We start from the raw sequence: 24,875 nt of genomic DNA on the forward strand, positions 1-24,875 counted from the left end.
GGAAATTGGCTGTGTAAGGTGTACTATAGCCGATATACTGTCTGTTTGTGTGTATATTTTTTTTTTAAATTGATAACACCACAAAAAACGCTGTGTAAAATGTAAATAGAAACAAAAGGTGATGATTTGCCAGTGATTTAAAGTAATAGTTCACCAAAAAATGAAATTCCTCAAAGTGCATCTGGAGACCCGGGAGGCCGGTTCGTAGTCCAACGAAAACTTTATATGAGAGTCAATATAGCGCCTGACAAAAAAAACGTCCATAAAACTACACAAAAACCTTGTAATATTCCTCCACACTGCTCGTCCACTGCAGTCCAAGTGTCCTGAAGGGATATAGTCCAGAGTTTACTCAAAACAACGTCATTTAGGACATTTTTACAGCCTAAACAGTCCTGTATTGAATTTGCATTGGACATTTTGTGTCAGGCCCAATTACTCTCATATAAAGTTTTCGTTGGACTACAAACCGGCCTCCCGGGTCTCCAGATGCACTTTGAGGAATAAAAAACTACTCCATCATCAGCATGGGCGTCACTACAGACTGAATTTCATTTTTTGGTGAACTATTCCTCTAATAAACTCCATATTTAACTGAAAATGGTACAAAGATGAAATATCAAATGGACATTTTGAATTTGAAGCAGCAAATGATAGTTGTAAATGATCAGACTGAACATGCAGTCAGGTGAAACTGCCTCATAGGACGCTGCACAGAGGGAAACAAAGGCAGATCCTGCTCAGCAGAAGGTCTGTAAAAGGTGAAGATGTCCTGTCTGGATCGTCTTCAGTCGCCTTTTTCCATTTGAGACTCATAAAACTGCAGCTTTTAGGTCTGAACTGAACGAACCTCGACTCTTAAACTTGTCAGATTTCCTTGACATTGACGTGAGTCGGTGTGAGTGCCGGTCTCCTGGAGGAAATAAGCCACCGGGTGATTTATTATCAACAAGAGCGACGGAGATAACTCTGAGAGAGTGAGGTTGAGCGTTTAATAACAGCGCCGGACTTAATTAGTCGGCTGTTTTTGTCAAAGTAGAAACTGTCCAAGAGATAAAAGTGATGAGAGGATGAGGACAGATACCGCCGGGCCTTTCACTGGAGACGGAGTGAACATCAACGCACTGAGAGGAGCGAGTGTGAAAGGTGGCGAGCACAAAGAGCAGACGCTTTAAATCAGAGCTGATTAAACAGAAAGGTCTTTTGTTGCAGGATAGTCAAACATAATGGAAATAATGAGTCTTCAGCTAGAGTGTGGTGGAAGGAAGCAACACAAACATCAACATCATCCTCTCTGCCTGTAGCTACAGTTAGCATGAGGCTAAGCTATTAGCTATATTGCATCAGCTGCCTTGTTGTGTGTGCATGTGTCTGCAGCGTTACTGCTGCTGCTCTGAATTCTGTAGGTTTCTCAAATGTTGGATTAGTTTTAATCAAAAATTAATGTCAGAGATGTAGGCTACAGTAATATTATTAGTAAGTATTTTTATTTTGCATGGAGATGTGAGAAAAGTAGGCGAATGCTAGAACTTGTGACAAGATGTTCATTACAGAGTTATAATCTATTCATTTGTTGATTTTGCACATTTTTTTAATGTTGTTTGCATAATTTCAAACAGTGGTTTGTCTGATTTTTGTTTTGAATTTCATAGCATCAATGTCGTGGAGAAACACTGTGTGTTACACACATGGTCCAATGGAAGCGCCTCCTGGTGGCGGAATATTGCAAAAGTGCCCAAGAACTGACATCTCTGCATTGTTGGTGAATGAGCAAGTGTGGTATTTTCAATAATTTAAGGACATTTCTAGATCACCCACGTTAATAGCATCATTTGGGACTCTTTATAGTGAGTTACCTTCAGGTGTCTCACGTAAACTTGGACATTTTTTCCTTCTTCCTCGTTTCTTATCCAATGTAATCTAGTTTTAATTCAGTACTATAATTATCTATCTATCTATCTATCTATCTATCTATCTATCTATCTATCTATCTATCTATCTATCTATCTATCTATCTATCTATCTATCTATCTATCTATCTATCTATCTATCTATCTATCTATCTATCTATCTATCTATCTATCTATCTATCTATCTATCAGCCTACTACTACTACTAATAATAATCAATTTAGATTGAATGAGGACTTCTTCCTAAAAAAAAAAAACTACAGTAGCCTATGTAGTGTATGAACTTGGATGTCACAGAGAAGACGTAGGCCAATTGATAGTTTTCATGTGACGTCAGAGATGTTCACAAGTCTTTTTTTGCAAGTCCAAGTCAAGTCTCAAGTCTTTGGTCACGAGTCCGAGTCAAGTCTCAAGTCTTTGAGGGGTGAGACTTCATCAAGTCTCAAGTCTTTGGTCACGAGTCCAAGTCAAGTCTCAAGTCTCTAAAAAATAAAAGCCTCCTGTCTCTTCTGGTTGTAATGACCCTTCTATCATCTGCTGCTATCCGGTCTACTAAGGATACTGCACAGCTATATCTAAGAGATTCAAAGCATTTAGCCTACTGTAGGTTATTATCACTCCTTTATCTATACAGTATTGAGTTGTTTATTATATGATCACTTTAAACAGGATATTGCAATGCAATATGAAGAAAACACACAATGAAAGCCTTCCTTTAAAGGAAACTGTATTCTGAGTCAAGAAAGAATCAAGGATGCTCTGCCCCTCTGCACTGGCCTTTTCTCTCTTTTTTGCTTTGTTGAATTCAGAAAACCCAGATGAACAACATGGAAAATGATTTAGGCTGTTAATTATAGGTCATAAGATCTGGATGGTATAGCTCACATCTTTATGTGCAGCAAAACCTTTCTGGAACCGCATGTTTCTGAGAGAAGAACTGGTTGTTATTATTTTTTTAATTAGCTCCGTCAACTCATGGGGGCGTGTCGACACGTCCAGACTTCCATACGTGCCTTCAGTGATATTTCGCAGCAAAAACATAAATAAACAGGAGGATTTAGCCTACAGTAGCCTGATATGTGCCAGTTATGCAGCAGCTAGTCCCCATGAAGGAAGGTCTGACAACAAACGGACGTTGTGCCTCACATGTAGGCTGCGGACGGTGCCGCTATTTTTAAAAAAAAAGAGAAAAAAAAAAGCCAGTTCACAGTCGCCTGTCACTCACCCACAGCAGCTGACTGCGCTGTCAGAGGAGCTCTGCTGCTCCCTTCTCTTTAGACACTGGTGTTTGGCTGCACTCTGTAGGAGTTCAATATGAAGATCTAACCTCCATCTGAATAACGTTACCGGCCATGTGGCGCTGCTCCACTAGTGGTGTGTTAACATCAAAAAAGAAAAAAAAAAAGCGCTGTCAGGAGGGAGGCACGAGCCAAAAAAGTAATGATTGTTCACGAGTCTCAAAACACGAGTCCGAGTCGAGTCTGAAGTCTTTAGGGCACGAGTCCAAGTCAAGTCTGAAGTCTCTGTGTGTGCGACTTAAGTGCGACTCGAGTTCGAGTCGCAAACTCGAGTCCCCATCTCTGTGTGACGTCACGGCCCGTATGGAACGCCCTCCTGGCGGTCAAAACAATCCACTTCCCCGCTGTCCGCTGGTTTAGGACAAGGCAGAACACTGCTCCCTGCTGCTTCAAAATACCGATTATGGCCCAACTGGTGTCTGATTTAACTGGTTACCGTACCGAACAACAGCTGTGCTGCACTTCCGTCCGCAGATCTGTCACGAATTCACAAATCAAGCCGCAGTTCACATGTTACTGCAGCCAATATGCTTCTGTGAGTGAGCCTGGCTTATTCCCCCAATCTACGGACATCAGCGCCACACTACTCTCACTCTGCACAATGCTGTACAGTATGACAAAGCCTGTCGTGTTAAAGTTACGAACTAATGGAAAACAGTCCCAGATGATAGATGTTAGCTTTTGGGCTACAGTTGGCATGCAACTGTGGAGTTTATTCTGCGACACCCTCTGGACGTTTTCATTTTCTCTCACTCAGTTTCTGGACTGGCTGCTGCTTTGGGGGGACAGCTCTCCATTCCGACACACCTCCACTCCGACACACCGCTGTTCCGACACCCCCCCCCCCCCCCCCCCCCCCCCCCCCCCGCAGCTGTCCAAGGTGCTGAACTGCGTGACGTTGTTTACACTCGGTGTTGCGACTTGTCTGTGAAACGTGCGCTGCTCAGGGACTGGGCAGATCTGTCCCACTTGCTTTCTCCCCGACTCCGTTGTTGGAGATCTCCCACACAGTAAAAGAAATACACTTTTTTTCTCCCCCCCTGCTCCGCTCGAGCGCGGCTGAACCCGGCTTGAGCTCACAGGGGCGCGAGGCTGCTGCAGCCGCCGCTCGTGCTGACAGCTGACTGAGGGAGATGCTTTGGTCGGGCTTAGGCAATGAAGAAAGGAGTTGGTTAAGTTTAGTAAAAAGACCAGGTAGAGGCTAGACAGGCTAGAAGCATAATGAACGTTATATGTCATTAATATTAAGTATTTGCTTGTTTTGCAGTTTTGCAATTATGCACATGATCATTTGACCCCAAAAAGGAAAAAAGGATCAATGCGCATTGCGCACTGCACAGCCTCCAGTTCCTTTCTGATTAGGTCTGTCCGTTCGGAGTGGGGGGGTTTCCCCAATAGCCTTTTTCGGATTAGCGGGGTCTTTAGAAAAAATAGAATACTCTGCTATTATGATGAATGGAAGTCTATCTTCGGAAAGGCGGTGTTTCGGAAAGGTGGGGTGTAACTGCTTTGGGTAAGTGAATTTTTTATTTTTTTATTTTAATATATATTTTTCGCTTTTTTGCCTCCATATTCGATAGCACAGTGACATAGACAGGAAAGGGGGAGGCAGAGAGAGGGGGGATGACATGCAGGAAAGGTCTGCCCGACGCAGGACTCGAACCGGGGACGCCTGCGTTGAGGACTGTAGCCTTCACATGGGGCGGCCGCTTTAACCACTGCACCACGCACCGCCCCTGGGTAAGTGAATTTTAAACCTTTTACATTTTTGTTGAACTACTGATAATTAATGGCACACACTAGACCTACATCTGTAGAGGAGAAAGCTACAAGTTAGCCAAACAGAACTCAGTTTTAATTTAATAAAGCGTGTGTTTTGAAGCCCATGGTGGCAAGAGACAGGCTATGGCTGTGCTTTTAACGGCACTATTTTTTTTTTACTTTTAAATTTTTTATTTAATTTTAAGAAAAAAATAACACGAAAAAAGAAAACGCACGATTCACACTGTGACATTGGAACCTCGGCCGTCGCCGTCTTGTAATGTTACAGAAAACCTGCATATGTTTTTTTCTCCTCATTCTACACTAGAGAAACGTGTTCTTCTTATCACCAAACAAGGCTGCTCTCTCTCTGACAGCTGATTTTTAAATACCATGAATGGAAAGCATAAGAAACATCCAGATCTGGATGTTTCCAGATCTGGATGTTTCTTATCCATTCATATTGCTGTGATTTCAAGCAAAAAAGAAAAAGATGCAATTAATTGCGATTAACACAGGAAATTTTTAGATTAATCGCAATTTAAAATTTTAATCGTTTGACAGCCCCAACGCTACTCTTTCAAAATGTCCTGTGTTCTCAAGGTGCCGTAGACGAAACCCTGACTGCAGCTGTTTCAGACAAGGAGGTGGAGGTGATGGGAAACTGGGCCTTGGTGTGAAGAGAGACAAAAAACACAAGCTGAAACTGACAGTTAAGACAGACAGTTTTGATGCACAAATTAAACTTTCTTCATTTCTAATATTTCTACACTGTTCTTGTATTTTTGTACAGTATTACTGTAGCCTATTTGATCTGATATTTTCTGATTCTGTTTTTATATGGATGTAATTTCTACATGTTCTGTACAGTTCATTGAAGGCAATTTTGAAGTATGAAAAAATACAATTTTAAAGGGCAACTTGTGTGTTTCTCAATTTCTCTATTGATTTTGTGTGATTTAAATGATCTATATAAGTATCGAACAACTTAATCAGTACTGCTATTGCACTAAAATTATCATCTTTTATTTTTGGTGCCAGAATTGACCTGTCATTCTCTTCATAATGTGGGGCAGATGGAAGGTGTGTTATAGATCCGATCATCTGACGAAAAAAAAGTCGGCTACCAGTTTTATTCTGTCAACCACAATGATTCAACAGAACTGAGCCACACATATTCTGTATGTGACCCAGGTATGAGCCATATAATTATTTGAATTTAGTTTACTCCTGGTAGAAGTCTGGTTTTGTTATGGTTCAGTTAGGGCCACACTTCCAAAAGTGGGCCAGATGAAAGGTTTGGTGTATGTTAGTTTAAGTTCTGGGTAAAATCTGGATTTTGGTCTGTCAGCCACATGGGGGCCACATAAGAGCCAGTAGGCTTTACCTGAACACAGCCATAGAGGCAGGCCCTATGAGGCCCAGCTATAAGCCATATGTAGTTGGTGCAGTTCTGGTAGAGGTCTGGTTATGTTATGGTTAATCATAGCTTTCATATAGCCTACTTGGGCCAGATATGGGCCGTCATTCACTTCCGTAAGTGGGCCAGATCTTTGCTGTTTATTGGGCCACATGACATCCAAGCCAAGGGAACTTTGCTATTGAGCGCGTGCCACGCCTGGATGAGTCATTTCAAAAGTCAAAGTACAAAAGTTCAGAGTAGCCTACAACACAAAGGAGCTCTTAGCCTTTAGCTCGGTGTTGGGCAGAAAGGAACCAGACCATCAGAACTAAAACTTTTAACGATGGAGACGGAGAGTCTCCCCGTGACTCTGTGCTCAGGTTCGGACGGAGACAGGAGAGACACAGAGGAACAGGATCTTTGCGGGGGGAGAGATGGACACAGTTACCGGTAGCAGAAAAGGTAAAACCTCCAGGCCTTTTACATGTGTGATTGAGTTTACCGCTTCTAACAGAAAAAAAGACCCGTGAATGATCGTCTATGTGAATGACCTAGGCTACCTGGAGACTTAGGCTATATTTATTTTCTCAATTATAGAGGGTATGCACGTGACGTCACGGTACTCGGAAGTTGCTGTAGTTGCCTTGTACACTACTTTGTGTAAATAAAGTTTATATATATAAAAAAAAGTCCACTGAGTGACAAAAAGACGAGAGCCAGAGCCGCCAAATTTTTAAAAACGAGCAAGTAACGGAGCGATTTTCTCCGAGCCCATACAAGTCTGACATGTCTAGCTTTGCCAGCATGTAAAGCATGCATGACAAAAATCTTGAGGATACGTCTTACTTTGATCGAGTTACATTCAAGAACCTGTTCTCAATGACGGAAAGTAAATTCACTGGAGCGGTATTTTTTTCCGATCGATCAGCTGTGTGTACCGTTTCAGGTTTCATATGATGCAGATAAATTAGTCCTCTAACACATCCTACAGTTTGACTTGTTAGAGTTTTTCAGAATAAAAGCAGCTCGTGTTTAAGTGTTGGGAGTCACTGTAATCTGTAATCTCGTCCCTCTGCACAGTAACAGTGAGCCTGTCTGTCACTCTGCAGGCACCGCCGTCACACTGTGTTACAGGATTGTCAGTGACGTGTCAGTGGAGCAGACGCTTTTGGGGAGCTAGTTTTCGATTCCTTTTGACATCAATTTGTTTTGATATAACATATTTTATCCAGTTTATGAGTTGTTGAGATCCGCTCGTGTGGATCTCCCCCGGGTCGGGAGGCAAGACACAAAGTGGAGGAGGCGAAGGTTGAATCAAATAAGTATTTAATCGCAGTCTGCAGAGAGCGGAGATCATACAGCACACAAAGACAGTGTTACCAGGAAGAGCTGAGCATGATCTGATCTGTGTATGTTTCTGTTCAGTCTGACACACTGTGGGTTTGGTCCCTCCCAGCGTGCAAGGCCTGTACTACTGTGATTGGTCTGTGTGAGCTCTGACGTGTGCTGATGTGCAGGCCTATGGTCACATGATCTATGTGTAGTGAAATTCTGTGTGTAGCTGTCTTAAGGTCATGGTGATTCTCAGTTCTGCTCTTCCTGATACATTCTGTTATGCACATGTCATTTTGTAACATAGCTATTATTATTCACAATCCCCCTTTTGATCTCTGAACAGAGATCACACAAATGAATAGAAAAACATCTCAAACAACCTCAAAACCAACACCACATATAAGGCACTCTGTGAAACTGAGCTGCAAGCAAAAAATCAACACTCATTCACTTTATTATTCCATTCAGATATATCACAGACCCCTTGGTAGAGCTGCACATGCTATCTGTGAGGGTGGCTAGCACCAACATAATTATCATGAACGAAATAAGGCAGTGCGGCTACATGTACGTCTAATTACTTTGGCACAATAGCAAAAAACAGTGTGGAAGACTTGAGTGAGGAGTCACACGTCCTTCTCAAACGTGAAACATGGAAAGGTCAGTATATGCAGTTTGATGGGTGCGTTCACACGAGTTATCATTGGAGATGCTGCGTTTGTGGGGAAAGGAAACATTGTGTCCCCCTTTTTGAGTGGAGTGCAGTGATGTAGACCATTCGCATAAGGCAAATATCAGCGTAACTGTGGCTAATGAGAAAATACTGAGTCTCAACAGAGGTTTATATTTCCCATACAGTAACATTGTGGCAAGCTTTTAATACTTTCTGTGATCTGAGAATCTCTACAAGATCTCTGGTGGGTTTACCCCAGAGACAGCTTCAAACCTGCTGTTCAACACAATAAAGTGTATCACACAACTCTTTAGCAATATGCCTAGAACTTTTAAAACATAGTAAGGTAAAATATGACAAGAAGATAAAATGTACCCATCAAGATGTAATGCTATAGGTATTATAATGTAGTTGTTCCTGTGGTGTACAGGTGGTGGAGACCCCAAGCAAAAACCAACATTACCACAAACCAACAGATGATGAAGAAGGTGAGCGGCATGTTCTCCTGGGCGCCTCGACGATCCTGGTTGGTGGTTTGGCACACCACTTGTTGGAGAGGAACGCTATTTCACTTCCTCCCTAGGGGTATTGGTTAGACTACCTCACCCTTTTGCCACCAGGGGATTATTCTGCCCCTTGTTGATCGGTGGGCTTTGCTCCTTTGTTCTGCTCACGCAGCGTTTCTTGGATTTCCACCAGGGTTCTGGCGGGGGCTTCAGCTGTTGCACATTGGCTCCAGTGGAACCACGTGTCTCCTTTGCCGTTCAGCCGAACGGCGTGTGAGGTGCGCTCCTTTACCTGGAACGGACCTGTCCAGCGTGGCTCTGTCCACTTTCTCTTGGTCACTTTCAGCAGTACCCACTCGGAGTCGGGAGTTGTTGTTGTTTCTCCTCCAGTGTTTTCACCAACCTGCTTTGCGTATTCTGAAACAAGAGTCTGCAGAGCATGAAAGTACTGTTTTGGGGTTAGAGACTGATCATTCAAAGTTAACCCCACGAGCTTTGTTTGTGGCCCTGGAAACATTCTTCCAGTAGATAACTCGAATGGGGTGAACCTTGTACTCTGATTCACTGAGCTACGTACCGACATAAGTGCCAGTGGGAGTGCATCCAGCCAGTTCATCTTGGTCTGGGCACAGATTTTAGCTATTTTACTTTTAAGGGTCTGATTCATCCTTTCAACCTTTCCCTGAGACTGGGGATGATATACAGACCCAAATTTGTGTTTGAGTCCCAGTACCTCCTCCACCTTCTGTAGATCATGGTTTTTAAAGTGTGTGCCATTGTCAGACCTAATTCGTTCCGGAAAACCATGTCTTGGAATGTACTGATTAATGAGGAACTTTATCACCATCTTACTGTCTTCCCTCCTTGTGGGAAGAACCTCTGGCCAACCTGTATATGCATCAACACATACTAACATATATCTACAACCTTGAACCGAGTTTACCATATCTGTGTAATCTATGATAATTTCTCTCCCTGCTTTTGTTTCCAGAGGGTAACGTCCAGGGTGGGGTCTGACCGTTGGTCTGGCGTTGTACATCATACATTCAGGACAAGTATTTACATGATATTTACACATTTGCTTCATAAAAGGATGCCACCAATTTTCCAAATTTCTCACCATCTGTGCTGCTCCGACATGCCCCACCCCATGTGCCTCTTTTAGTGCTATTTCTCTGATTCCTGGCGGTAAAATGATCCTTTCATCAGGACCTCGCCACAAACCTTCTTTTTCTGTGCAACCCCTACTTTTCCACATAGATTTCTCTTGTGGTGAGGCTTTTCTTTGCTCAGTTTTTATATGTTCGATTTCAGCATGTTCATTTGTGTCTGTGTCAATGTCTTTCTCTGGACAGATCATCATCATATTATGTACATTAATACTTTCCTCTCTCCCCCTTTTTTCTGGAACAACACCCTGTTAACACAGTGTGGTGTTCCAGAAACATCAAGGTAGAAAGTGCTGGAGTAGTGGGGCATACGCGAGTACGTCAGCTGTCTACCGCGCTAGGTGAATGAGAAGATGTCTCTGCAATCTTCAGCTAGAGGAAGACAGAAAAAAGCATTAGCCAGGTCAATGCAGGTGAACCACTGGTGCCGGGGGTCAAGATTGGTGAGAGCAACGTAGGGGTTTGGGACAGGTGTCGTAGCGGTACGTAATGCACTATTAATGGAACGCAGGTCGTGAACCATCCGATATTTGCCGGTACCTTTCTTTTCCGTAGGTAAGATGGGTGTGTTCCATTGAGAATGTGAGTCAATCAACACCCCCTTTTTGTACAACCCCTCAATGGTGTCTGCAATACCGAGTTCGGCCTGTAATTTATGCGGATATTGAGGAAGCCAGATGGGATCCATGGCGTTCAAAGAAAATGTGACAGGTGGGCAGTCTACCAAACCCACATCAGTGGGACCAGTGGCCCACAGAGAGTTTGGGAGAGAGTCCAACATGGCGGCGGAATCTGGGTGATCTGTCTTTTCGCGGCCGTGATGGCGGGAGATCTGAACATGTTCCATGAGTGCCTGATCTGTGCAAGAAACCTGTATTTTATATGTTTTAGCAGTAGAGGAATACATTATTTGTGGCGTCAGCTGTTTCCAATCTGTCTGTTGTTTTGCAGTTTTTACAATAGAACCTAATTCTTTAGCTTGGTGGTCAGGATGGAGAGCGAGGGAGACATGTGGTGCTGCCTCATCCTCCATCATGTACCATTGTAACTGTGCAGGTAGTAGGTTAACACTGGCTACTACACCTATGGGAGCAACATAGATGCTGTCTGTGGCTATACTCCAATCAGTACCTTCTATCTGACTGCTAAACTGTTCTTCATACCACTCTGTGTTTTGTCTATCATAAAACAATGTAACATGCGGAGGATCAGGGGGGGCCACGTAGGGGTGTAGCTGGGCTATCCAGGGCTTCCATTGTAGGTAGGCCGACAGGATCCCACCATGCTCTCGTGTTTCACTATGTAGTAAGCCCCAGTAGATGTCTGCCGCCATGTCCACTACTGGAGACATGAGGTATTGTCCAGACAGAGCAGTGTTGGTGCTGTTGCAGTTCATCTGGGTACCATCAGGGAACGAGACAGTTAGACCATCAGGGGAGCATAGAATGTTAGCTCCCAGTCTGGTCAACAAATCTCGGCCCAGTAGGTTTGAAGGGACATCAGGAGAGACCACGAAGGGGTGCAGCACAGTCTGGTTCCCCAGCTGCGTGGTAAGAGGCTTGGTATATGGCAGAGTAGTAGGAACCCCAGAGAAACCCATGCCTGTGATGACTTCAGATGAGAGCAAGTTCTTTTGTCCGTTCTCTGTGGGGTGTGTCACTCTTCAAATAGCTGGGGGAACTGCCCAGTAGCTCCCCCTGTGGTGGGTTGGGGATCATGTCTACCCCTGCCTCCTCTGTTTTGAAAGCCTCCCCTCTGCTGACGGCCGCCCCTTTGCTGGTTGTCATTGTTTTGTGGACATTCCTTCGCCCAGTGGGACGGATCTCCACATAGGAAACAAGCAAGGCCTCTTCTCTGTGACCTCCCCCTGTAAGCTCCTCTCAGGCCCCCACCCCGTGAGCCTCCCCTTCCCCTACGCATGTTATTACCTCCCTTATGGTGCGGCTGTGACTCCCACGGGGGAATAGGATTCATGTCAGGAAAAACAAAATGATCATCCCATTACGGTCCCTGTGCTGACTGCATCATTACTTTAACTTGCTCCTTTTTCTTTTTCTTATCATTGACGTCATCCCTGGCCTTGGCTAGTTGCAGTTTAAGTAGCTGAGCTTGGAGGTCAGAATGTTCTTCTTTGTCTTTCTGTGTCTTATCTTGTGCGATAGTGAGGTGGTGTATGAGATGTTTCTCCCACTTACAGGAGTCGCAGCCTAGCATGTCAGGGTTATTTTTCATGGTGTTTTGCACAGACTCAGGGAGGCCGTTCAATACAGCCTGTCGGTACCACTCAGTTTGGGAGCCCGAATTCTTAGGACAATGTCCTGTCTGGTTCGTCCACATGTCTTTAGCGGCGTTCAGGAATTGACGTGGATTTTGTTTAGGATCCCAACGAATTTTGGGCATAGCTGTAGAGTTAGGCAGAGGGAATTGCGCGCGCATAGCTGTGCCTATGCTATTTATGTGGTTGGTGAGTGGGGAGTCGTCTGGGAGCCTGATGGTTTGAGCGTCCATTTCTATGTCTCGTTTGTTACTTAAGGTCATGCATCTACCGGCAACCGCGCGGAAATCACCTAAGGCCAATGTTTGTCCTGCTGTCAGGGAGTCCAATTTGCTGAGCCACAAACTGCCTCCATCTGTAACAGGGGGCAGTCTGTCGACCAGAGCCTGAAGGTCACCGAACGAGAACGACTTGTATTTTGGTTGTTGACTCCCCGGGACCGTGGTTAAAGGAAGAATGGTATGAGGAGGAGGGGGTAGGGTATAGAGCCTACCTGAACGCGTAGCGCCGCGCTGGGTATCGGGAACATATTGCAATATTCTATCTCTGGCGGGGGACAGGGACTTCATTAATTTTTTTCTTGCAGCTTGACGCTCTAACCACTGAGCATCAAGGCATTCATTAGCCCGTTGTACGTTCTGATGGTCTTTTATCAGTAATTTTTCAAAGTAATCACGGGCCTCGAGGTCATTCACCGATTCCTCTTCTAATTTTGAGTATTCAGCTTCTAATTCAAGGAGCATGCCGAACTCGTTAGGGTCGTCATCTCTCTGGACTTCGGCTGCCATTGTGATTGTGTGGGGTACACCAGGTGCATTTACCTGAGCTGGCTGTGACCTCAAAACACTCCTCTTACCGTTAGGGGATAGTTCCTCGACTGGTCTGCGGACTGAGGGGGAGCACTGGCTAGCTAACTGCCCTGAAGCTGCTCCTGAAAGGGTCCTTAGCCTAGCTCCCTCAACCTCTCTGTCTAACAGCTCTGAAGCCGTAGCCTGTAGCTCAGCTGCGTGTTCCATCAGCATTTCATAGTGTTCTGTCTGTTCTGCCTCCAATAGCACCTTCTGCTCTCGTTCTACTTCTGCTCTGTCTACCCTATCTTGAAACGGTGGGGGCTGTGAACCGGCTGATGACGCCTGGGAGGGTGCAATCGATGCTGGGTAGACGGCGGTGGGTGCAGCCGACGCGGTGATGGACGGTGGAGACGAGTTAAAGGCGGAGGTAAAGACGGAGGGCGGAGCCGACTGTGTGTGTAATGGCGCAGCCGGTGAATGGGCGGACGTGAAGGGGTTAGTGTGTACGGCCTGGTGTGCATGCAACTCAGCAGTGGGGTATAACTGGGCCGTCCCCGTGCGTTGTTGGTCGGCGTCATCTAACTCGTCTTCTAATGTGGGCCCACCTACGGGCATAATATGCATGGTGCCTTTACCAATCCTATATGTGAGAAACATGCCAGGTGGGTTTAGTGCATGTGGGCGAGCATGAGAGGGTGTCAGGTGCAGTTACCATTTTGGAGGGAGTTGGACTCCTGTGTTTGTGTTTCATCCCTTGCCAGCAGATAGCCAACTCAGACCAACCTCGACACTCCTCCTCCCACGCGTCCTCCTTCTTTTTCCACCCATTCCTGTGAAACCAATTTGCTGTCTTTCCCTGCTCTACAGCCTCTTTCTTTTTTTTCTGTTACTGCTTTTACTTTAGCTACTAAGAGAGTATGTAAAGGTTCTTTATGTTGCAATGTTTTCCCCATATCAGTGATTAATGTATGCATCTTTTGTTTGGCTTTTTCAATCTTCTTTTCTCTACTGCCCTGTTTTGTGAGGGCGCCTAGGGCGTCTGCAGTGGTGTCTACTTGGACTAAGAGGGTCTGCCAGGGACCCCAACCACTGTCATCCATTTCTCTATCAAATTCTCCATCCATATTTTATCTAGACTCTGAGCTCCACAGCTGGCACGTTTGCAGGGAATGAAGTGATAGCTGCGTTAGCCCCTTGCAAATCCTCAGGAGACAAGCTTCTAGATCACTCTATAGATCACTCTGGGTGTTCTAATCACAAGGATTTTGCAAAGTTTACACTCATACCCCACACCGTTTATCAACTGGGTGTTTTAGCCTCCAAAGCGCACAGCTGGGCTGCAGAGTGGCTTTTACGCACTCGCTGCCCTAAACAACAGTGAACTGGTGGCGTTTGTTAACACCGCTAGGTTACCCCGCCACTGAGACCATACACTGCTGACGCTGAGCGAAATGGATATTCACACAACGAGTTTTCTCAGAGTCTTATTCTTCCCCACCCATATATTGCTCACAATAACTCCAACAACACAGACAAGTTAGAACTTTTTCATAGAAAAAATAAATTTCAGCGCTTTCACAAAGGTATATCAAACTGTGCATGCTTCAGAAGTATTTGTAAGAAATTATTTTGTTTTTCCTACGGGCCTCGCACCCTTTAATTTTAGACAGACAGACGTGCTTGGTTTGGAAGCCTGTTCTTCCTCCCCGGGCCTTTCACCCTTACCGCAATAATTTAACCAATAGATAATTTAAGTATCTTCCCATAAGATACTAAGGCCTTCAACCTAGTTTAAATGTTAAATGTACTCTCAGGAGACAGTATTTAACAAGTAGTATTTAGGGACCTCACCCCCGGGACTCCAACCCAGCCGCGGTATCAACCGCTCCTGGACCCCGTCGGGCCGTCAGGTGGAGTTACGCCACTCTCAAGGTTTTATCGTCTGCTGTTTTATGTCTCTATTTTCTTTACCTTTGTTTTTAAGTTTTAAAATACTTTTCTGATTCTTTTGCTACTTTACTTACATGTACATTGGACAGGACACAGTTCTAGTGATAGTCAATATGCAGAATTCGTTATAACAGGTTTTCTGCGTACCTTTTATGTGCCGGCTTGTGTCCTTATCCTCTGTCCATGAAGAAAAGCTTTTAGGTCGAATGGTCCATCCACCTGTCTTGCTCCCCCTTTAACACGGACGAGCCCCCATCTGTTGAGATCCGCTCGTGTGGATCTCCCCCGGGTCGGGAGGCAAGACACAAAGTGGAGGAGGCGAAGGTTGAATCAAATAAGTATTTAATCGCAGTCTGCAGAGAGCGGAGATCATACAGCACACAAAGACAGTGTTACCAGGAAGAGCTGAGCATGATCTGATCTGTGTATGTTTCTGTTCAGTCTGACACACTGTGGGTTTGGTCCCTCCCAGCGTGCAAGGCCTGTACTACTGTGATTGGTCTGTGTGAGCTCTGACGTGTGCTGATGTGCAGGCCTATGGTCACATGATCTATGTGTAGTGAAATTCTGTGTGTAGCTGTCTTAAGGTCATGGTGATTCTCAGTTCTGCTCTTCCTGATACATTCTGTTATGCACATGTCATTTTGTAACATAGCTATTATTATTCACAGAGTCCACCGCTATCCGCCAGCACGTTGAGGGAGGTTTGTTTTGCCACTCAATCCGAACGTAAACGCATACCCTCCCATACGTGTACCCTCTATTATCTCACTCGCTTCCGCTCTTGCCCAAATTTCGAGCTTATCTGACTTTGTTGTTCTTTTGTGTGTGTGCAGTACGTGTGCATGCATGCTTGTGTGTGTGTGTATTTATCACTAGGCTTTTACTTTTATTATTACTATTAAAACATTAACCATGTTATACTGAATTCAAGCCGTGTAAGGTTATTGAAATTAATCAAGACTTTATTATTAGGCTCCGCAGGTCCATTAAAAAATAAATAAAAATAATAGTAGAAATAGAGAAACAATACATTAAAGCAGAAGTAAGTGATATATTTGTGTTAATATAAGTCTTAAATAGTTATATCTTCCGACAGCAATCACTTACATAGAGTGTTTGGACCGAAACACGTGTCTGTCAGTCACTCTGCTCTGCTCTGAGCCGAGGAGAAAACATTTATCGTATCCTACAGTTTTTATCCAATGAGGAGAGAGAACGGCATGCAGGGCTGTGTGTGCAGCCCATAGACTGTAAAAAGAATGGACGTAGCGTCCGTGACGTCACCCATTGGTTTTGGGGAGTCGTTTTTGTGACTCAAATATGGCGGCCTGAACAGCGCCATGTTGGATTGGCCGGCCGAGAACCCGCCCACTGGCCTCGAAGCAGCTGTCCACGGAGCTGCTTGGACCTGTCACTCAACGTTTCCGCGCCCTAATTGGCCAGAGTTTTAACCTAATAACAGTAAAACGGTAGAGTTAAAAAAAAATTCATCCCCCTCAGAGTGTGTGTGGGGTTAGAAACTATCGATTGAGACGAAAAAACGTGCTGACACCAGGCTTTTAACATGTTTACTGAGGATGTAAAGTCGGCGATTTTAACATGGGGGTCTATGGGGAATGCTGCTTTCTGACACCAGCCCCCAGAGGAATCCGAGGGGATTGCAGTTTTTTGAACGCGGAAGTGAGCTTCACTTCTCAGACCGACAACTGCCCCCTTGGTGCAGCCAAGGGACGCCGTGAATGTGGTGACGTAGGGACGAGGACTGTTATGGTGCGTTCAAGGAAACTCGTAACTCGTGTTTTTCTGGTACGAGTTCACGGGTCGGAAGTTACGAGTGGCCGTTATAGTGACTTTCACAGGTAAAACAGGTAAACACGAGTGGGTTGCCTGAAACGCTACAAAGTCGTAAGTTGTGACTTGAAGCTGTAATTTACGGTTTCAAAAGCCTACCTGGAACGCAGCATTAGCCAAAACGACCGAATCGCTTACTTCTGCTTTAAATTAAATAAACACATTTTGCTGTCTATGGGATTGTTTTATTTTGAAAGGAACTGGGCGGATGTTGATGTGTTGGCGTCATAATAATTATCGTTAATGTACATTTGAGGGTTGGGGGAATTACCTTGATATTACATTAAGACAGAGCGATGGAAGCGATGGAGAGGGTCTTTTATCTTTAAGGAAAACGAAACAATGTTTTTGTGAGTTATTTACATCTATTTCAAGCTCGTTTTTATGTGATAACTTAACCGAGCTAATTTCAAGTTGCTGTTAGCAAACGTTAACTGTTAGCGCGAACAACCAACTGTCAGTTTGAATTTACTTTTGTGTTTATTGCTTTATGTAAACCCCCAAAGTTGGTTTAAAATGTTTTATATAACTCTGGGGGCTTGGTGAGTACTTACTGTGTATTTATTTATTAAATTCTTATTTAGCTGATACATAAAATGCAAACCTTAGCCACGGAGATGGCAGCTCAAGTGTAACTGTTATGAAGTTAGCTTGTGTTCATTTGAAAGGGGCAAACTATTGCGCACTAGCTATTGCGCATTAGCACCTTATGCAACAACAAATTTATGCAACAAAATTTTATTATGCTTTCTGTAATTAAATGATACCAAATGCAATTTATAACATCTAAAATTGCATTGAAACGCTCCTACTACTGTAAGACTACTGTATGTTGAATTACTGTGTAGTGTTTAGGCAGTCCTGGAAAAAGGTTTTTGCTACTGTAAATGATTTCAACAACTGTTACTACTAAATATTATTTTAATCAACATTTTATTTCTAACATTTTGTCTTCTAGATCATTGAAGTTACAATATGGCTTGTGCATCACAGAGTGCCGTAGAGTACATCAGGCAGGCCATACCCCAACTTGTGAGAGAACTGAAGAATCCCACTGTCATTTTACATAACCTGCAGGAGCTAAAGGTTTTTGGTGATGAAGAGGTCAAAAACATAGAGGCAGAGAAGACTGACTTTCAAAAAAACAGAGAAATACTGAACAAAGTCAAAAAGAAAGGAGAAGAAGCTTGTTACAAGTTACTGAAAATTATTGACTTGACGAGAAAGAGAACCGGAGGAAGACCACCCATCCCATCAGAGAGCAAGAGTGGAGGTCCTCCTGAGGATAAGACATTTGACCTGCACCACTGGATCAGCTGCTTTTCTTTTAATGAAGACACAGAAACATCCAACTATTTACAAGGTATGCTGATTATGAGTTCTAATTAACGTTTCATTATTTATCACTGTTGTAGGCCTACTCATTGTGTTTGATTTACTTTTATCTATCTATGTGCATATGTTCATCCACTGTTAATCAGGAGTGTGTAAAAAAACAAAGCAACAAACTCACAGTACTGTACGTTTCTTTATGTGCTGGGTTGTCTTAGGTTCCAGGCCGTGCCACAGATATCAGACGAAGCTGAAGTCAAAAGCACGAAGAATATCAAATAAGTTTTGGACAGCAAACAAAAATCTCTTTGCAGGAAACAACAAGCCTGATCTGTCATACACGCCACTTGTATTAGACCCAGAAGAAAATATTTCTCCATCTAAAATAAAGAAACTGAAGAGCAAGAAAAGTAAGATGAGTCGCCATAAAAAGCTGAAGACATACATCCCTGAGAAGAAAGCAGAAATCTCCCCCAGTGAACTTCTGAAATCAGATAAAAACATTGTCTTGGTTGGTAAGGCAGGGATTGGAAAGACGGCCGTCACACAGGAAATGTTGAAACTCTGGGCAGAAAGAGATGATGAGGTGCTGGACTACATGTTTTACTTTGACATGAGAGAAACACCCAAAGCCATGGAGGACACAAGCCTGGAGGAACTTCTTTTCACTTCGTTCAGTGAACCAGACGAGGACAAAGAAGAGGTTTTAAATGATATAAAGAAGAACTCTGACAATGTGACAATCATTTTTGATGGAGTCACAGATCTGTCTTCATCTGTGGTGAAGAGACTTGTACAGAAAGACAAACTACCTGAAGCAAAGATCATAGTAACATGCAGACCAGATGATGAAGATGAAGAGCTGTTTTCTGAAGACTCTGTCAGAGTAGAAGTGAAAGGCTTCAGTGAGCAGTCCATTAAAACATACTTAACCTCAACACTTGGTGAAGAACACAAGAAGGTCTTGGACAACTTGGAGCTGTTCTCTCTCTGTCACGTCCCAATGTATGCACTGATGGTGTCTGCCTGCTGTTCATCAGAAGACTCTCCACAGCCCTGCACTGTGACTGAAATATACATCAACATCGTTCGTTTTTGTCTTCAAAAGAACAGCAATAAACTAATAAAAACCAAGCATCTGGATCTCCACATCAGAGACACAGCGAGTGAAATCCTGTCTCTGGCTGAGGCTGCTTTTCATGCAACTGAAGGAAGAACTGTGAACTTGACAGATGTTCCCTGCACAGACAGCTGTGTCCTCTCCTTCCTGAGACAACTTGTTATCAGAGTCTGTCCCACTCAGACAAAAAACACATATGCATTTCTCCATTACACCATGCAGGAGTTTTTTGCTGCACTGTGGCTTTTCAAGCAGCCAGGTAAAATCAGGGAAGTTCTTCAGCAATGCCTGACCAAAGAGAAGAAACACATGAAGTATCTGATCCCTTTCATGTGCAGGTTGTTGAATAAGAAGGAACCGAGTTTGATGGAGTGTCTGATTCCAGCTGAGGAGCTCAAGAATACGTCTGACTGGTTCTTTAGAGAAATGATTACCACATTTCATCAAAGTCTGTGTGAGCCAGACAAGTCTGATGCTGAGGACAGTGGATCTGATGTGGACATACTGTTCTTATGTCAGTGCTTGTATGAGTCCCAGTGTCCTGAAGCATGCGTCTACCTTCTGGACAAACTGGACTACTGCCTGGACCTCAGTGGACAGAGTCTGGGCCCGGACTCCTGCTGTGCTGTGGCCTATGTGGCCACTCAGTCCAAGGAGAATAAAATACAGCTGAACCTTGAAGACACCATGATATCAGAACCAGGACTGAGACGACTGTTTGGATGCCTTCAAAATGTCCAATGGTAGGGGTGAGCATGAGCTCTGAGTGTCCAACAGCTGCTCAGGTCTCTACATTTCTACTTGTACAGGACATCCATTACTTTTTTAATGTTGTACTTTGCTCTTACAGTGTGTCCTTGCTCTAATTGTAGGTGTGACCTGCTGCTGTGGAAACTGATCCTTCTCAGTGAAGGGCAGTTGGACCATGTCATCTTACCTTTCCTTACAGGGGATCAGCTGCACCTTCCAGTTGAGGGTAAAAAGCAGCTGTTTCAAAGAGCGTTAAACGTCCTGCAGAAGGCTGAGACAAAGATTGATGTCTGCTTCTACTGTGAGAAATCAGATCCTGTCTGTCACAGACTGTGTCCGTTCCTCTCAGAGGCTTTGCCCTACATTAGGACTCTCAGGTATGAGGTCTTTGTTTCTGTCTAATGAAGTGGGAATCATGACTGGGTGTACCATCTCCCTACTAGACTTCATCATGGCCATGGAAGTGATCAATTATGCATCTCAGTGGGTGGTCGGAGGTCAGTGATTAAGACTAATGCTGCCCCCAGCTTCACTACTTGGAGGAAGTGGACCCCATGGGAAGCAACAGAGTAGGCAAATGCAGCATTCAAGCACAGAGACATCATGGGACGTGTGCAGAATGGGAGGAGTGGTCAGCACACCTGCCTGGAACAAGGATATACCATCTCAAAGACACAAGTTGGTGGTTCAGGAGATATACCAGTAAGAGGAAGCAGAACAGTGTGCAAAAGCTACTCAGTCAAGGCAAGGACAGTAGATGACTTGGGAAGGTGAGGAGAAGAGGAAGATCTGCTGGGAAGAAATATGGTAGATGGAGGCATTCAGAACAAGCTTCACCATCAAGGCTGCACATGTAGAAGCCAAACTCTTCAGTGTCCACGCCCCCATTTAAATTTGCAAATCAATAATAGGGCCCTGTACAATCATGTTTGTTATTTTGGTTTGATAACATCTCACTTATTTATTTCTATTTCTGTTTTCTTGTGTTTGTCGTTTTAGTTTTGTGCCTCAGTCCTCAGATCCTTCTGGAGAGACCACTGTCTATGGGAATCTGATCTGTGCTGCAGCAGAGAGAGAACATCAGACAGGAGAGAAGATACTGGAGACGTTAACATCAGTGTACAGATATGAAACGTTTCCTCTTAGTGACAGAGACATGAATGATTATTTTAAGAGGAGATATCAGTGTAGTTTCTTGCTGGATCTTTTCTCCCATGTGAAGGACCATGAGACTAAAACAGGTCTGAGAGTCCTTCCAGCATTACACTCAGTTCTCCAGTTAGCTCCTCCAGTCTGGATCATAAACCTCTCAGAGAGAAAGACCTCCATCCTCCTGGAAGTGCTGAAACTCCAACCAGAGAAGAAACCAGTGGAGCTGACATACTGGTCAGGTGAAGAGAGTGAAGTGAGGAGTTTGCTGCAGTGTCTGCCTTATATCTCACAGCTCAGGTAAATGTACTGTACTAAACATGACTTGAGTTTCCATGAGTGGAGCTGGTATTGATCTGTAAAGAGTTGAACAGAATGATGGATGTTGTAAATGGAGGTCCAGTATTTCAGGCTTTGGAGCTAATTGATTGATCAGTGATTGGAGGATCCACCACTGTTGTCTGACATTCCTGGTTCCTTCAACATGTAGTGAAGTTGGTCAGTAAAAGTGGTTGTCAGTTGAGTTTCAGGCTGATTGATGTGACTGTGTTTTGTTCATTAGCAGCTGTTTAGTGACTTTTAGCAGCTCCACTCCCTGTATGTCAGTGTTGTGTGTCTCTGTTTCTGATACTGACGTCTTCATTCAATGTTTCATCTCTTCCAGTTTCTGTCACAGGTTTAAAGCCTCTGAGGAAGTCCAGTTGTTTGGGAATCTGTTCTGTGCAGCAGCAGAGAGAGAACATCAGACAGGAGAGAAGATACTGGAGACGTTAACATCAGCGTGCAGATACAGATCATTCCCTCTGAGTGACAGAGACATGGATGCTGATGATATAAAATATCAGTGTACTTTCCTACTGGATCTTTTCTCCCATGTGAAGGACCATGAAACTAAAACAGGTCTGAGAGTCCTTCCAGCATTACACTCAGTTCTCCAGTCAGTTCTCCAGCCAGTTCCTTCAGTCTGGATCATAAACCTCTCAGAGAGAAAGACCTCCATCCTCCCGGATGTGCTGAAACTCCAACCAGAGAAGAAACCAGTGTGGCTCACAGGCTGGTCAGGTGAAGAGAGTGAAGTGAGGAGTTTTCTGCAGTGTCTGCCTTATATCTCACAGCTCAGGTAACAGAATTAATCTATTAGAAGATTGAACTTTTTTTATTTGCTTATTCTTTTTTGCTTTATTCAAATTAAACAACAGATCATGATGAAGTGACAGTAAACCAGTGTGAATCCTGATGATGTTTCACTACAACTTTATTGATCTGTAAAGAGTTGAACAGAGTGATGGATGTTGTAAATGGAGGTCCAGTATTTCAGGCTTTGGAGCTAATTGATTGATCAGTGATTGGAGGATCCACCACTGTTGTCTGACACTCCTGGTTCCTTCAACATGTAGTGAAGTTGGTCAGTAAAAGTGGTTGTTAGTTGAGTTTCAGGCTGATTGATGTGACTGTGTTTTGCTCATTAGCAGCTGTTTAGTGACTTTTAGCAGCTCCACTCCCTGTATGTCAGTGTTGTGTGTCTCTGTTTCTGATACTGACGTCTTCATTTAATGTTTTCTTCTCTTTCAGTTTCTCTAAAGAGTTTGACGTCTCTGATGGAGTCAAGTTGTTTGGGAATCTGTTCTGTGCAGCAGCAGAGAGAGAACATCAGACAGGAGAGAAGATACTGGAGACGTTAACATCAGTGTGCAGACACAGTTTATTCTTTCTGGATAAGAGATACATGCATTATGATTATACAGAATATCAGTGTTATTTGCTGCTGGATCTTTTCTCCCATGTGAAGGACCATGAGACTACAACAGGTCCGAGAGTCCTTCCAGCATTACACTCAGTTCTCCAGTCAGTTCTCCAGTCAGCTCCTTCAGCCTGGATCATAAACCTCTCAGAGAGAAAGACCTCCATCCTCCTGGAAGTGCTGAAACTTCAACCAGAGAAGAAACAAGTGGAGTTGACAGGCTGGTCAGGTGAAGAGAGTGAAGTGAGGAGTTTTCTGCAGTGGCTGCCTTATATCTCACAGCTCAGGTAACAGAATTAATCTATTAGAGCAGTGTTTCTCAAATGGGGGTACGTGAGATTTGAAATATACCGTATATATTAAAAAATATATAAATTCCAAAATCCATTAAAATAATTATATAACGGATATTTCAATAAAATATATGTCTAAATTCATGAACTAAATCTTATATTCAGTGGGCTACTTAATTAATTATTCTAAAAGAAAACAAGTCTCCCCCACACCAGATGGTTTAACCCAACCTGGCATTTGCCACATGGTATCGCCTGTCAATCAAACAACAGAGTTATGGTTGACGTGTAGCGGCAGCACTGCTGAAACACGGAGGGATAAGTGATAAAAAGGTGAAACCAGAGCCAGTAAAATCCCGACAGTATTCAGAAGAATTTGTGATGAAGGGATTTACGTCCACGAGTTGCAACCCACTCGAGCCATCGTGTTTTGTTTTTTTTTGCTTCTATGGGGAGAAATAAGCGAAGCAAACAGTGGCATGAAGCTAGCTCATCTCCAGCCGCATCTCAACACAAAACATGCACTTCATGTCGGTGAGCCTCCTGAATCCTGATGATGCTTCACTACAACTTTATTGATCTGTAAAGAGTTGAACAGAATGATGGATGTTGTAAATGGAGGTCCAGTATTTCAGACTTTGGAGCTAATTGATTGATCAGTGGTTGGAGGATCCACCACTGTTGTCTGACATTCCTGGTTCCTTCAACAAGTAGTGAAGTTGGTCAGTAAAAGTGGTTGTTAGTTGAGTTTCAGGCTGATTGATGTGACTGTGTTTTGCTCATTAGCAGCTGTTTAGTGACTTTTAGCAGCTCCACTCCCTGTATGTCAGTGTTGTGTGTCTCTGTTTCTGATACTGACGTCTTCATTCAATGTTTTTCTTCTCTTCCAGTTTCTCTAAAGAGTTTGACGTCTCTGATGGAGTCCAGTTGTTTGTGAATCTGTTCTGTGCAGCAGCAGAGAGAGAACATCAGACAGGAGAGAAGATACTGGAGACGTTAACATCAGTGTGCAGATACAGATCATTCCCTCTGAGTGACAGAGACATGGATGCTGATGATATAAAATATCAGTGTACTTTCCTACTGGATCTTTTCTCCCATGTGAAGGACCATGAAACTAAAACAGGTCTGAGAGTCCTTCCAGCATTACACTCAGTTCTCCAGTCAGTTCTCCAGTCAGCTCCTTCAGTCTGGATCATAAACCTCTCAGAGAGAAAGACCTCCATCCTCCTGGAAGTGCTGAAACTCCAACCAGAGAAGAAACCAGTGGAGCTGACAGGCTGGTCAGGTGAAGAGAGTGAAGTGAGGAGTTTTCTGCAGTGGCTGCCTTATATCTCACAGCTCAGGTAACAGAATTATTCTATTAGAAGATTGAACTTTTTTTATTTGCTTATTCTTTTTTGCTTTATTCAAATTAAACAACAGATCATGACTAAGTGACAGTAAACCAGTGTGAATCCTGATGATGCTTCACTACAACTTTATTGATCTGTAAAGAGTTGAACAGAATGATGGATGTTGTAAATGGAGGTCCAGTATTTCAGGCTTTGGAGCTAATTGATTGAT

General features: G+C 43.7%; 1 protein-coding gene across 1 annotated transcript in view; it reads left to right on the forward strand.

Moving 5' to 3' along the window:
* Nucleotides 1–6,661: 6,661 nt before the first annotated feature.
* Nucleotides 6,662–24,875, forward strand: part of LOC146980958 (uncharacterized) — a 36,793-nt gene continuing 18,579 nt past the window's right edge. The window contains exons 1-7 of the mRNA XM_085785878.1: nucleotides 6,662–6,833; nucleotides 17,883–18,287; nucleotides 18,475–20,119; nucleotides 20,249–20,503; nucleotides 21,126–21,575; nucleotides 21,940–22,395; nucleotides 24,200–24,655. Coding sequence (XP_085642004.1) covers nucleotides 17,900–18,287; nucleotides 18,475–20,119; nucleotides 20,249–20,503; nucleotides 21,126–21,575; nucleotides 21,940–22,395; nucleotides 24,200–24,655 — 3,650 coding nt within the window. The 5' untranslated portion in view covers nucleotides 6,662–6,833; nucleotides 17,883–17,899. The remainder of the gene's footprint in view (nucleotides 6,834–17,882; nucleotides 18,288–18,474; nucleotides 20,120–20,248; nucleotides 20,504–21,125; nucleotides 21,576–21,939; nucleotides 22,396–24,199; nucleotides 24,656–24,875) is intronic.

Source organism: Trachurus japonicus, chromosome 9, assembly GCF_045865225.1.
Source record: "Trachurus japonicus isolate A0001 chromosome 9, Traja_1.0".
Taxonomy (NCBI): Eukaryota; Metazoa; Chordata; class Actinopteri; order Carangiformes; family Carangidae; genus Trachurus; species Trachurus japonicus.